Below are 16059 nucleotides of genomic sequence, written 5' to 3' on the forward strand. Positions count from 1 at the left end.
CCTGAGACTGTACTATAATCCGTAGTGATCAAAACAGCATGGTACTGGCACAAAAACAGAGAAGTAGATGTCTGGAACAGAATAGAGAACCAAGAGATGGATCCAGCTACTTACCGTTATTTGATCTTTGACAAGCCAATTAAAAACATTCAGTGGGGAAAAGATTCCCTATTTAACAAATGGTGCTGAGTGAACTGGCTGGCAACCTGTAGAAGATTGAAACTGGACCCACACGTTTCACCATTAACTAAGATAGACTCTCACTGGATAAAAGATTTAAACTTAAGACATGAGGGTGACGCCTGTGGCTCAGTCGGTAAGGCGCCGGCCCCGTATACCGAGGGTGGCGTGTTCAAACCTGGCCCCGGCCAAACTGCAACCAAAAAATAGCCAGGCGTTGTGGCAGGTGCCTGTAGTCCCAGCCACTTGGGAGGCTGAGGCAAGAGAATCGCTTAAGCCCAGGAATTGGAGGTTGCTGTGAGCTGTGTGAGGCAACGGCACTCTACCGAGGGCCATAAAGTGAAACTCTGTCTCTACAAAAAAAAAAAGACAAGTAAACTTAAGACATGAAACTATAAAAATACTTGAAGAAAGTGCAGGGAAAACTCTTGAAGGAATCGGCCTGGGTGAATATTTTATGAGGAGGACTCCCCAGGCAATTGAAGCAGTATCAAAAATACACTACTGGGATCTGATCAAACTAAAAAGCTTCTGCACAGCCAAGAACATAGTGAGTAAAGCAAGCAGACAGCCCTCAGAATGGGAGAAAATATTTGCAGGTTATACCTCCGATAAGGGTCTAATAACCAGAATCCACAGAGAACTCAAATGTATTAACAAGAAAAGAACACGTGACCCCATCTCAGGGTGGGCAAGGGACTTGAAGAGAAACTTCTCTAAAGAAGACCGACGCACAATCTACAAACACATGAAAAAAAGCTCATCATCCTTAATCATCAGAGAAATGCAAATCAAAACTACTTTGAGATATCACCTAACCCCAGTAAGAGTAGCCCACATAACAAAATCCCAAAACCAGAAATGTTGGCGTGGATGTGGAGGAAAGGGCACACTTCTACACTGCTGGTGGGAATGCCCACTAATACGTTCCTTCTGGAAGGATGTTTGGAGAATACTTAGAGACCTAAAAATAGACCTGCCATTCGATCCTATAATTCCTTTACTAGGTTTATACCCAGAAGACCAAAAGTCACAATATAACAAAGACATCTGTAACAGGATGTTTATTGCAGCCCAATTCACAATTGCTAAGTCATGGAAGAAGCCCAAGTGCCCATTGACCCACGAATGGACTAGCAAATTGTGGTACATGTATACCATGGAATACTATGCAGCCTTAAAGAAAGATGGAGACTTTACCTCTTTCATGTTTACATGGATGGAGCTGGAACATATTCTTCTTAGCAAAGTATCTCAGGAATGGAAGAAAAAGTATCCAATGTACTCAGCCCTACTATGAAGCTAAATTATACCTTTCACATGAAGACTATAACCCAACTATAGCACAAGACTATGGGGAAAGGGCCAAGGAAGGGGAAGAGAGGGGGGAGGTTTTGGTGGAGGGAGGGTAATGCGTGGGGCCACATCTATGGTGCATCTTAGAATGGGTACAGGCGATTGCACTAATGTATACAGCTATGATTTAACAATAAAAAATAAAATAATGAAAAAAAAAGAAACAGTATGTCCTGCCTATCACATTCTTAATGATTCTGTACACGGAAGCAAGCATCTAAATTTTCTATTCATCTTCCCAAATAGCTATGGCTAACCATTTACATATTTATGCACATAAAATTTTTATATGTTACTTTTATTTCTCCTTTATATTATTTGGAGAATAATATATATCACACATATATATTTTAAATTATGTTTTATAGGTTATATTATCAATGAATTTCACATCAGGTAGAGGCCTTACATGATAAATGTTATACAAGGGAGATGTTAGGTCTAATATAAGAAACAACCATTTCAGTTATATGAACAAATAAATTCCAAATTTTTTTTTTTTTTTTTGTAGAGACAGAGTCTCACTTTATGGCCCTTGGTAGAGTGCCATGGCATCACACAGCTCACAGCAACCTCCAACTCCTGGGCTTAAGCGATTCTCTTGCCTCAGCCTCCCGAGTAGCTGGGACTACAGGCGCCCGCCACAACGCCCAGCTATTTTTTGGTTGCAGTTCAGCCGGGGCTGGGTTTGAACCCGCCACCCTCGGTATATGGGGCCCCGATGCCTTACTGACTAAGCCACAGGCACCGCCCCAATTCCAAATTTTTTAATTTGGATATATCCAGTTCCTGGATCTCTATTCCTTATAACCAAAAGGAATTTGACTAATATAACCACAAAAGCACCAAATAAAAATACCAGAAAAAAAATAGAAATAAATTTTTTAAATCGGGAAGGCTTTTAATACCATGATGTAAAATCTAGAAGACTGAAAGATCTGATATCCTAAAAATTAAAAACATTGATACAATAAAAGGTACCAAGGATAAGATAAAAGACAGAATGAAAAGAAATTTATATTGCAATGTCTATAAAAGATGAATATCCATATTACACAGAGAGAGCCCTTAAACAATTTTTAAAAACTTCATAATAGGAAAACTGGGCAAAGCATTAATAAATGACTCATAGAAGAGAAATATAAATATCCAATAATTACACGAAAATAAGCTTAATCTAAAAGTGAAAAATCAGACATAAACAAAAGTAACTACCATGTTATTGTCTATCAGATTAGCAATGATAAAGGCTGATAACATCTAGTTTGATAAGGATACACAGTACACTCTCAAATACTGTTAGTGGTACTAATGATAGGTAAAGCAGGAAGGCAATTTAGCAAAATCAATTTTCAAATGGTCATGCCCTTTGACCGAGCACTTTCTCTCTTAGAAACTCATTATACAGGGGTGGCGCCTGTGGCTCAGTGAGTAGGGTGCCAGACCCATATACAGAGGGTGGTGGGTTTGGCCCAAGCCAAACTGCAACAAATAGCCAGGCGTTGTGGCGGGTGCCTATAGTCCCAGCTACTTGGGAGGCTGAGGCAAGAGAATCGCCTAAGCCCAAACGCTGGAGGTTGCTGTGAGCTGTGACACTGTGGCACTCTACTGAGGGCGACAAAATGAGACTCTGTCTCTAAAAAAAAGAAGAAAAGAAAGAAACTCATTATACAGAAACATTTCTACATTTACTCTTGGAAGCAGACCAGCATTAATATCTAGAATAACAGGGCGGCACCTGTCGCTCAAGGAGTAGGGCGCCAGTCCCATATGCTGGAGGTGGCAGGTTCGAACCTAGCCCCGGCCAAAAACCAAAAAAAATATATACATATCTAGAATAACTTAGAAAATCTAAATACTTAGATAATTCAGATAATTTGTTTGAAGGCTAAGGAAACGTTACATACACTAAGTCAATGAGAAATAAAGGGGTTAAGACTCTACAGAAGGAATGAATAACACTGAAGGAACAGCCACTTCCTGCAAATGCATTTGTTGGTGCTGGACAAGAGCAGATGCCTGAGAATCCTGTGTAAAGGTTCAGTGGAAGGCCACTGTGAGAAAAACAGCAAATCTGGATCTTTTGGCAAAGACTCAGGAGGCACACGGCACAAGCACAGAACAGTTTTCCCTTCACAATTTTTACACAACCTATTAGACTACATAATAGGGCAGTAAATAAAAAACATAAGTGGAAGCCTTTGGAAAAAAGAGCAGTGTTACAGCAATCTCATGAAACCAAGATTACAGTTCAGGACCTACTGAAGAAAGGGTTCCACAAAATATATCAAGCTCTGAGTTAAAACCTCTGAAAGCCGGGCGGCGCCTATGGCTCAGTGAGTAGGGCGCCGGCCCCATATGCCGAGGATGGCGGGTTCAAACCCAGCCCCGGCCAAACTGCAACAAAAAATAGCCGGGTGTTGTGGTGGGCGCCTGTAGTCCCAGCTGCTCAGGAGGCTGAGGCAAGAGAATCACGTAAGCCTAAGAGCTGGAGGTTGCTGTGAGCCGTGTGACGCCACGGCACTCTACCGAGGGTGGTACAATGAGACTCTGTCTCTACAAAAAAAAAAAAAAATAACAAACAAACAAAAAAAAACTCTGAAAGCCAAGGGTAACAAGGTAACCCCTTAGTTGACTATCCTTATCAGGGCTGCAACCAACTCTTGTTTTGGTAGAGCCCCTGACAGAATCAAAATGATCATCTACTATTCTGTGAATGTCTAGGAGAAAAGAACATAACATATTTAGCAAAAAATAATACTGTTTAGACACAGGGGTCCTCAAACTTTTAAAAGAGGGGTCCAGTTCACTGTCCCTTAGACCACTGGAGGGCCAGGCTATAGTAAAAAAAAAAAAAAAACTATGAACAAATTCCTATGCACACTGCACATATCTTATTTTGATAAAATAAGATATTTTGTAAAAAAACAAAATGGGAACAAATACAATCACAACACCTCATGTGGCCCGTGGGACGTAGTTTGAGGACCCCTGAGACAGAATTTTGTATACCAATTACCTATACTCAAGCAAAAATTACTAGATACGCCAAATGATAGGACAAATAATCAAAAACCAAAAGAAAAAGATTAAAAATAGATCTTGATGTACTCTAGATAATGGAGTTACCAAAAAAAAGACTTTAAATTAATTATGACTAATTTGTTATAAAAAAGATGAAGAGAGGCCAGGCGCGGTAGCTCACTCCTGTAATCCTAGCACTCTGGGAGGCTGAAATGGGTGGATGGCCTGAACTCACCGGTTCAAGACCAGCCTAAGCAAGAGTTAGACCCCCATCTCTAAAAATAACAAGGAGTAGTGGCAGGCACCTGTAGTCCCAGCTACTTGGGAGGCTGAGACAAAAGAATCACGTAAGTCCAAGAGTTTGAGGTTGCTGTAAGCTGAAACACCGCAGCACTCTACTAAGGACATACTGAGAAAAGAAAAGAAAAGATGGATAATTTAACTAAAGCATTTGAATCCATAAACCAATTAAACTTAAATTTTGGCAATTAAAAATATTACACATAAGGCCAGGTGAGGTGGCTCATGCCTGTAATCCCTAGCATTCTGGGAATGCCAAGACAGGTGGACTGCTTGAGCTCAGGAGCTGGAGACCAGGCCGAGCAAGAGTGAGACCCCCATCTCTAAAAATAGCCAGATGTTGTGGCTGGCTCCTGTAATCCCAGCTACTCAGGAAACTAAGGCAAAAAAATCACTGAGCCCGAGAGTTTGAGGTTGCTGTGAGCTATGATGCCACAACACTCTACCCAGAGTGATAAAAGTGAGACTTTGTCACAAAAAAATTATGTATGAAATAAAGAATTCATTAGATAGCAGAAGACTAGACATGGAAGAAGATAAGATTAATGAAACTGAAAATGGATCAATAGGAAATATCCAAATTAAAGTACAAAGAGAAAAAGATGGGCCTGGGCGCCCGTAACTCAGTGGTTAGGGTGCCAGCCACATGCACTGGGGCTGGTGGGTTCCAACCCAGCCTGGGCCTGCTAAACAAACAAACAAAAAAAATAGCCCAGCATTGTGGCAGGCATCTGTTGTCCCAGCTACTAGGGAGGTTGAGGCAAGAGAGTCACTTGAGCCCAAGAGTTTGAGGTTGCTGTGAGCTAAGACACTACAGCACTCTACAGAGAGCAACAAAGTGAGGCTCTGTATCAATTTAAAAAAAGAGAGAGAGAAAAGAATGGAAAACATAGAAAGATACATATTCACAGACACACAGAGATACATAAACAAGTAACAGGGTTCAATGTAGTAAGTATATAAGGATAAAAAAAAGAATCTAAAAGGTACCCACTGTCAGGCAGCCCCTGCAGCTCAGTGGGTAGGGCGCTGGGCCATGTATACACAGAGGCTGGCGGGTTCGAACCTGGCCCAGGCCAGCTAAAACAACAATGACAACTGCAACAAAAAAAAATAGCCAGGCGTTGTGGCAGGTACCTGTAGTCCCAGCTACTTGGGAGGCTGAGGCAAGAGAATTGCTTAAGCCCAAGAGTTTGGGGTTGCTGTGAGCTGTGATGCCACATCACTCTACCCAGGGCAATAGCTTTTGAGACCCTCAATAGCTTGAGACCCTCTCAAAAAAAAAACAAAAACAAAGATACCCACTGTCTATAAATAGGAGACTACACATGTATAAATTACTTATATTTATAAAATAGAATTCTATTGATGTGTTTAAATGTGACAAATCTGGCAGATATATTAAACAATGACATAGAAAGATCAACAAGATACACTGTTACATGAAGAAAACCAAATATTGCAAATATTCAATTAGATATTATCCCTGCCTTCATGGAACTGTGAGAAAAATTACAATAAACAGGTGTATAAATTGGATCTTTTACTTTCCCTATAAACAGCAAAAAATATTTTTAAATATTTTTACATATGCTTAATTGCTATTTTCTTTCTAAATGTATACTTAGAATAAACATGTTAGGGCAGTGTTTTCCAGGGAAGGTGTACTTCTATTAAATGATTTTTATATCTACAAGGACAGGTTTAGAACAAATTAAATGGTTACACACTTATTTTAATTCAAAAGCCTGCCACATTTCTTAGGTGAAAAATCAAAGACAAACAAGATGATATTTATTCAGGATTTGGAGAACCTGGAAAACCCAGAATCTCAAAACTTCTCCCACAATATTCAATAACGTAAGAAAATTAACAATAACTCTTATGCTCATCCTCTACCATTTCCCTGTTACTTTGGCAATAATTAGAATCCAATTTAATAAGGCCTAAGTGACAAAATGTAAAATTAAGACTAATAAAAGTTACATTCAAAAGGAAATGCACAAATTCACTAACATACATGTATTTTAAAATTATGGATAATGGGGTGGCGCCTGTGGCCTAATGGGCAGGGCGCCGGCCCCATGTACCCGAGGGTGGCAGGTTCAGACCTGGCCCCAGCCAAACTGCAACAACAATAACAACAACAAAAATACCCGGGCATTGTGGCGGGCGCCAGTAGTCCCAGCTACTTGGGAGGCTAAGGCAAAAGAATCGCCTGAACACAGGAGTCGGAGACTGCTGTGAGCTGTGATGCCACAGCACTCTACCAAGGGCAATAAAGTAAGACTCTGCCTTTACCAAAAAAAAAAAATTATGGATAATGTTTCACTATACGCCGGGTTATTATGTTAGGCTTTAGACTAGAGGAATATATCCATCCCTTCTTGGAACTTACAGTCTAGTTGGGAAGAAAGACATTAAATAGCCACCCCAAAATAAAACTACTCCTGTGGCTAGTGCTAAAAAGCACACAGCGTTCTGTGAAAACACACACAGGGACCCCGTGAGAGTATCAGGAAAAGGTACCTGGAGGAAGTGCTACTTGACATTACATGCACAGGATGGGTCTGAGTTAACCTAAGAAAGAAAGGGGTGGGGGTAACGGCAAGTCTAGAGGCAGAACATTCCAGTAATCTAGACAGATGAAAGTGAAATGTGCAAAGGCCCTTCTTGGTTGAAGGGAACAGAGCAGTTGGGAGGGACTAAAAGGCCAGTGAGGACAGAATGGAGAGAGCAAAGAGAGAACAGGTGTGGAATAAAATTAGAGAAATAGGTAGATGTCTACTTTAGAAAGCAAAAGCCGGCAGTACCTGTGGCTCAGTGAGTAGGGTGCCAGCCCCATATACTGAGGGTGGTGGGTTCGAACCTGGCCCTGCAACAAAAAATTGCCAGGTGTTGTAGCGGGAACCTATAGTCCCAGCTACTATGAGCTGTGATGCCCGGGCACTCTACCAAGGTCGATAAAGTGAGACTCTGTCTCTAAAAAGAAAAAATAGAAAGCAAAAGCCATTTTATCAATGATTATTTTTTATTTTTAAATTTTTTTCAATTTAATAAGGTTTGCTTTATTTTTAATGTGTTTATTTTTATGGTTACTTTCTATAAAGGCAAATGTTTTTCCATCTGTATAAATAATATAAGTTAAAAGATGTATTCAGCTGCAAATAACAGGTATCTGACTAAAAATGGCTTAAACTGTGGAATTAACAAACAGTATGAACATAAAAAATCCCAGGTTTGGTATGGCAACTCAACGAAAGATGCCTCTTTCCATTTCCCTACTCTGCCATCCTTAGCACCTCAACCATGTCTTCCACACACAGTCACAAGATGGCTGCAGCAACTCCAAGCATCACTTCTTCACACAGGAGTAAAGCACTAGGAACCTCCTCAGGTATTTCTTTTTTTTTTTTGTAGAGACAGAGTCTCACTGTACCGCCCTCGGTAGAGTGCCGTGGCGTCACACGGCTAACAGCAACCTCTAACTCCTGGGCTTACGCGATTCTCTTGCCTCAGCCTCCCGAGTAGCTGGGACTACAGGTGCCCGCCACAACGCCCGGCTATTTTTTTGTTGCAGTTTGGCCGGGGCTGGGTTTGAACCTGCCACCCTTGGCATATGGGGCTGGCGCCCTACTCACTGAGCCACAGGTGCCGCCCGTCTCCTCAGGTATTTCTTTTAAAAGAGAGGAAAAATTTCCCCAGACATCCTTCCAATAGACCCCTTAGATCTCGGTGAGAAATATGTCAAACAGCCTCAGAAAGTATATCTGGTATGTTTTGATCCTATTTCAGGTAGTAGTCTCTACTTAGCAAAAAAGATGAGTGGAAAAATGGCTATTCAAAATATTGTCAGTAATGTCTGCACATGTAAAAATATGAAGCTTCCTTTCACAATACCTCTAAATAAGGTTAAAAACAGGTAGATCTGGCAGCGCCCGTAGCACAGTAGTTATGGCGCTAGCCATATACACCAAAGATGGCGGCTTTGAACCTGGCCCTGGCTAGCTAAACAAGAACAAAAAAATAGCCAGGCGTGGTGGGCACCTGTAGTCCCAGCTGCTTGGGAGGCTGAGGCAAGAGAATCACTTAAGCCCAAGAGTTTGAGGTTGCTGTGAGCTGTGACGCCATAGCACTCTACCGAGGGTGACATAGTAAGACTTTGTCTCAAAAAAAAAAAAAAAAAAAGACAAGAGGTAAATAAACTGATGCCAAATCTTTCCCCTTGCCACCTAAGGCAGTAAGTGTGAAAGAAAGACCAAAGAGTGGGGTGGTGCCTGTGTTCAAGGAGTAGGGCGCAGGCCCCATATACCAGGGGTGGCAGGTTCAAGCCTGGCCCCCGGCCAAAAAAAAAAAAGAAAGAAACAAAAAAAAAAAGAGAGAACCAGGGATCCAACCCCGATATGATTAAGACCCCAAACTAGCCTGCTGCTACCTACCACAGACTTATTGTTATGTTTTAGGAAAAAGCCCCTATAAGTCACCTTAAATCAAGTTATATACATTACTTGCACACTACTAAGGTATTAAGATTATCTGCAAAGGACATGTGAGAAAAGGAAGCTTGAGTCCTTCTCCCACTCTCTGCTATTAGTGAAAGGCACAATGTCATAGTATAATATACCAAGATGTTCTATGGAATGAAAAGGAAAAGCAGCCAAGGAAGAATGATTCAGGCTAATGTGTTCACACTGATATTTTATTAGTCTGACAAGGAATTTTTGAGAAAAGTTTTTTATTTTTGTTTTATTAATTTTTTTAAGAGACAGGGTTTCATTCTACTACCCAGGATGGAGTGGAATGATACAATCATAGCATCCTCCTGGATGCAGCCTCAAACTCCTGTAGTCAAGTAATCGATCCTCCAGCCCCAGCCTCCTAAGTAGATGGGACTACAGGGCACATCCACATCCAGTTGACATTTTTTTTTAGCTTTTGTAGAAACAAGAGTCTCAAGTCTCACTATGTTGCCCAGGTTGGTCTCAAACTCCTGGCCTCAGTGATCCTCCCACTTTGGCCTCCTAAAGTACAGGTGTGAGCTACCATGCCTGGCCTCATGGATTTTATTTCAATCATTATTCATTTTGATGGTCAAATAATCCCAACTTACAGTAGTTGGATCTAAACAGTTTAGACAGTAGCCTTGAACCCAAAAGTTTGAGGTTTATAGTGAGCTATGATCATGCCATTACACTTTAGTCCAGGCAACAAAGTAAGACTCTGTCTCAAAAAAATAAAAACGAAAAACACATAAGTCCATGCTAAAGTAAATAAATAACCATGTAAGACAGACAGATAAGGTGGGGCAAAAAGAAAGACTTTTTCTTTAAAAAAAAAAAAAAAGAAAGAAAGAATGCCTAATATCTATAGAAGGAAACATAGAAATAGAAAATCATTACTTTATAGCCACTACTGTAATAATTCAGGCAAGAATCATCAATGGATGCAAATATCATTAGGTGAAAAATTATTAGGGTACCAGATCTTCACTCAATTTCTAAGTCACCACTAAGATTATGTACTATTTACAAAGGAAAAAGGGTACCTTTCGTAAGAAGAAAATTATCATTATCCAGGACGGGAGAATCCAACATAGTCTACCACCTATAGTGACACACTGACACATCACCATGTATTTGATATTATTACCCAGTGAAGAAACAATCAGACAACTCCAAATTAATGACATTTGTGCAAAAAATAAAAAAATCTAGCACAGACTCTGAAAACTAAAGGAAGTCATCTGTGGCTTTTCCAGCGGCCTGCACAGACTAGACTCTCAGCCACCACCTAGCATTAACTGCCAGATATGTGAACAAATGAGTCTGCAGATGATTCCAGGCTCTTACCTTTAGTCTTACAGCTGTAGCTACACGCATCATATAGCAGAAACAAACCATATCTTCATACCGTATCTGAAATTTCTGACTGAAAGAAGTATTGATTTAATTGGATTAAAAAAGCAGTAGAGGTATCTCTGCCCCAAAAAAGGGATTAGGCAAAGATAATAGAACATGACACAGCATGGTACACATAGAAAACTCTGAGTTTGGTACTGAGTTAAAGAAAAGCAGGAAGCGACAAAAAATAAGGCTGCAGAGGTTGGAAGAATTATAAAACACAGAGGGCCTTTAAAGTTGTGGACCCTAAGCAGGGGAGTAATACAGATTTGAAAATTTAGGTAGATGATCCTACATAGGTAATATGGGAATAAATTTAACAATGGAAAAGCCTTGAAGGAGAAAGACGCCAAGAGGCTAATGCAATAGTGGGGCAAGCAAGAAACATGGGAATTGGAACTATGGTGAAAATGGCTGGACAAGATAGGAGTTGAGAAATAAGAAATAAAAGTCAGAAAGACTAGATGACTAATTAGCATGTGTGTGGATCAGTGGTGACTAAGAGACTATACGAAGCTAATGCCCAGGCTTCTAACTTGGGTACAGAGTGGTATCCCTAACCAAATCAAAAATAAAGAAAAAGGATCGAGTTTAGAAGAAAAAGTTTAGTTTCCATCTTGGTGAATTTGGAGTATCCATGGAACATGTAGACATGGAAATGTCTATCAAGAAGTTGTTGGCTCGGCGCCTGTAGCTCAGCGGCTAGGGCACCAGCCACATACACTGGAGCTGGCGGGTTCGAACCCAGCCCAGGCCTGCCAAACAATGACAACTACAACCAAAAAATAGCTAGGCATTGTGGCAGGCGCCTGTAGTCCCAGCTACTTGTGAGGCTGAGACAAGAGAATCGCTTAAGCCCAAGAGTTGGAGGTTGCTGTGAGCTGTGACACCATGACACTCTACCAAGGGCGACATAGTGAGACTCTGTCTCAAAAAAAAAAAAAAAAAATTTACCAATATCTGAACTCGTCTCACACTAATGAAATTACAATCCTGGGGAGGTGGGGCAGTAGGGCCCAGGTACGGGTATTAAAAAAAAATCCTGGGCGGCGCCTGTGGCTCAGTGAGTAGGGCGCCGGCCCCATAGGCCGAGGGTGGTGGGTTCAAACCCAGCCCCGGCCAAACTGCAACAACAACAAAAAAAAATAGCCAGGCATTGTGGCGGGCACCTGTGGTCCCAGCTGCTTGGGAGGCTGAGGCAAGAGAATCGCGTAAGCCCAAGAGTTAGAGGTTGCTGTGAGCCGTGTGATGCCACGGCACTCTACCGAGGGCGGTACAGTGAGACTCTGTCTCTACAAAAAAAAAAAAAAAAAATCCTCAGTGACACTAATGTACAGCCAGGATTGAAAACCATGGAGCTAAAGGGTAAAAGTACAGACAAGGGGCATAAATGGGGAAATGGGAGCAGGAAGAAGAAAATGGATAAAACAAACTCCCAGAAGAAAGGGATATTAGCATGGGCCAGAAACATGGGCTGACAGGTTTGTCTTGAGTAAAAGGATACCACATCTCAGGAGACTGGAGGGAGAAATGAATGTTGATGTAGAGAAGCTGGGCACAGAGTTTTGGGGAGCTCATGCCTAACACCCCAATTTTCATAACAGAGTATCTAAGTCAACCCCTGAGAATCCAGCTACTGAACAGGAAACCTAAAGAGTAAACTTTGATAAAGTTCAAAATACAGTAGAACCTGCATAGTTGATCACTTTCCTACATCAACTACCTTGTTAAGTTGACCTAATTTTCATTGAACAAACACATACCACATGTACATCAGCATACAGCAGGCTTATTTCCTTATGTTGACCACCTCCATATGCTAACCAGTTTATTTCATCCCTTGGGCGGTCAATCTACAGAGGTGCTACTGTACTTGCAGAGGGAATGTAAAACAAAAGACAAATCAAAAGCAATCATAGTCCAATGAAGATTAAATGCAGGGGCACCAATGAGCACATATATGTGATTTTCCTTCAGCAGCATTTAACCATCCCCTAATAGAGGAGCAAGGAAAAGTAGACCAGAGCACTGGTCCAAAATTACCAGATTAGAGCTGGGCACAATGGCTCATGCCTGTAATCCTAGCACTCTGGGAGGCCAAGGCAGGTGGATTGCCTGAGTTCATGTATTTGAGACCAGCCTGAGCAAGAGTGAGACCCCATCTCTAAAAACAACCAGGCGTTGTGGTGGGCACCTATAGTTTCAGCTACTCAGGAGGCTGAGACAAGAGAATCGCTTAAACCCAAGAGTTTGAGGTTGCTGTGAGCTGTGACGCCACAGCACTCTACCAAGGGTGACATAATGAGACTCTGTCTCAAAAAACAACAACAAAAAAAAAAAATTAGCAGTTCAGTGGGTGGCAAGGGAAAAAAAAAGATACACAGCATAGGCGGTAAGGGTTTAAACTGTAGCAGAAAATAGCTCAACAATGGAGTCTCACACAATAGAGAAACACTACACATACTTTCTAATAAAGTGGAACTAACTGATAAGCACACACTGGCACAGAGAGGAGTAGAGGGGCAAAAGCCAACCTAAAGGATGACAGGCACACTTATATAAGCATCACAAAAGCTACCCATGTAAGAAAAACATTTGTACTTCCTTAGTGTTTTGAAATGTTAAAACAAACAAACAAAACAAAACTAACAAAACAGAGAAGGGAAAGTAATCCACATATAGTTTAATTGGCACAGGATATAATGGAGTTACCTCTCTGGCCACCATAAGCTATTAAAATAATCTAAAATTTGACTAATTTTTGTCCTAGACAATCCCATTAAATCTAATTTCCCATATCCTAAGGACTATCTGAAATTAACTTTGAAATGCATAAAACATAATTTGAACTGATGGATAGATAGGTGACAAACAAGTCAAATGTTAATAGTTAAGTCTAGAAGGTGTGGGGGTGGAAAGTGTAGGGTTTAGAACAACACTGTCCAATAGAGCTTTCTGAGATGATGCAAATTTTCTATAATCTGTGTTGTCAAATATAGTTTAACTAGGCGGCGCCTGTGGCTCAGTGAGCAGGGCGCCGGCCCCGTATGCCGAGGGTGGCGGGTTCAAACCCAGCCCCGGCCAAACTGCAACAAAAAAATAGCCGGGCGTTGTGGCGGGCGCCTGTAGTCCCAGCTACTCGGGAGGCTGAGGCAAGAGAATCGCTTAAGCCCAGGAGTTGGAGGTTGCTGTGAGCTGTGTGACGCCACGGCACTCTACCGAGGGCAATAAAGTGAAACTCTTGTCTCTACAAAAAAAAAAAAAAAATATATATATATATATATATATAGTTTAGCTATTAACTACATGTGGCCACTGAGCCATTGAAATGCAGCTACTAGGACTGAGGAATTTTGAATTTTGACTTTAACTAACTTTTAATTAATTTAAATTTAAATTGATATCACTATATATGCCTACTGGCTGATATGAAAGTATAGCACCAGATTCATACAGCCTTGGGTTCAAGTCCTAGGTCCACCATTGAGTGTTACTTTATTTCTCTTTGTCTCAGTTTATCTTTTTATTTATTTTTTTTGAGACAGAGTCTCAAGCTGTCGCCCTCAATAAAGTGCCGTGGCATCACAGCTCACAGCAACCTCCAACTCTTAGGCTTAAGTGATTCTCTTGCCTCAGCCTCCCAAGCAGCTGGGACTACAAGAACCCGCCACAATGCCCAGCCATTTTTTTTGTTGCAGTTGTCATTGCTATTCGGCAGGCCCAGGCTGGATTTGAACCCACCAACTCCAGTGTATGTGGCTAGCGCCCTAGCAGCTGAGCCACAGGTACTGAGCCTGTCTCAGTTTATTTTTATATAAAATGAAAACAGGAACAGCACCTTTCACTTCACATAGATTAAATAAAGCAGATAATGCATGAAGCATAGTCCTAAACATATAGGGAACACTTAAGATTAACATTTATTATTCCTACTAAACAGGAGGAATGAAAACAGTTTTGCTTATCATTGTATTCCCAGTGCCTAGAACAGTTGCCCATAAATAAAAGACACTCAATAAACATTTGTTGCATGACTGGTTTTGCAGTCATGAGACGTTCACATATAAAGTCCATTGCTCTGATCTGTTGAAATCTTTTTGAATCCTAATGTCTTCTAATATACAGAGTTGCCAAAAAGTTCGTGTGCAATTTTAAATAGTTGTCTATTTAAATTACATATGAACTTTATGACCACCCTATATTTGATATCTCTTTTCTTATCTTCTAAAGTTTTGATAAGTATATACGTATGGTTTGAATGTGTCCCCCAAAGGCCATGTGTTGGAAACTTAGTCCTCAATGCAACAGTGTTGAGAGGGGGGAACTTTACGAGATGATTATGATTAGGTCATGACAGCTCTGCCTTTATGAGTGGAGGAATGCCTTTATCGTGGAAATGGATCAGTTATCATGGGATGACTTCCTTCTCACTCATGAATGCTCCACCCCTCCTGCTTTCCACCATGGGATGACGCAGCAAGAAGGCCCTTGCCTGATGTGGGTCCCTGGACCTTGGACTTCCCATCCACCAGAAATGTAAGCAATAAATCTCTGATCTTTATAAATTACCTAGTCTCAGCTATTCTGTTACAACAAACATAAAATTGACTAAGACATATAATATCTATATATTAATCTGAGACATTAATAAAAATGCTAACCGGAGACTTATAACATTAGTTTATCACCTGTTATTTTAAAAATATCGTTGAATACAGACTAGGTAATAGGTGATTACAAACATGACACTTAGCTTCATGTTCATCCTGCCTATCTAATCTCCATCTTGTCCACAAAGGTAATAAAGTATAAGAATTTCATAAAGATTAGATCATGCTAATCTTCAATCCTTCATTGAAACTTCCTTTAAAGAGAATGTAAAAAACAACAGCTCACCCTTCAATAGCGGGAGATCGATCAGGACGAGTACTTCCTCGAGATCTGTATCTACGAGTCACTGGTAGCCGAGGAGGCTGACTTGGTCCCCAAAAGTCAGTGTGAGTTTGGTGACCCCTCTCATTGGTTCTATTATCTTGGTCCAGTGGATTGCTACTTAGAAATGGTCTAAAATCTTGAAAAAGCATCGTGTGATCCAAATGGTCCCAGAGCTGGAAAAACACAGAAATAAATCACATATTAGGAAAAGGGAATCATTAAACAGTGTTTTACTATTATAAATGGCCACAATGAACATTATTGTATGGGCTTTCTGCTGCAAAAGTACAAAAGTTTCTCTATATGCAATCTATACAACTATTTTATGGTCTAAACATCTTCTGCTAGGTAATGCCAAACTGTT

At 40.8% G+C, this 16059-nt stretch overlaps 1 protein-coding gene across 1 annotated transcript in view; it reads right to left on the minus strand.

Annotated features, from left to right (window-relative positions):
- Positions 1–16059, minus strand: part of RNF115 (ring finger protein 115) — a 78493-nt gene that overhangs the window by 18388 nt on the left and 44046 nt on the right. The window contains exon 4 of the mRNA XM_053592172.1: positions 15657–15868. Coding sequence (XP_053448147.1) covers positions 15657–15868 — 212 coding nt within the window. The remainder of the gene's footprint in view (positions 1–15656; positions 15869–16059) is intronic.

This window comes from Nycticebus coucang, chromosome 5, assembly GCF_027406575.1.
Source record: "Nycticebus coucang isolate mNycCou1 chromosome 5, mNycCou1.pri, whole genome shotgun sequence".
NCBI classification, from domain to species: Eukaryota; Metazoa; Chordata; class Mammalia; order Primates; family Lorisidae; genus Nycticebus; species Nycticebus coucang.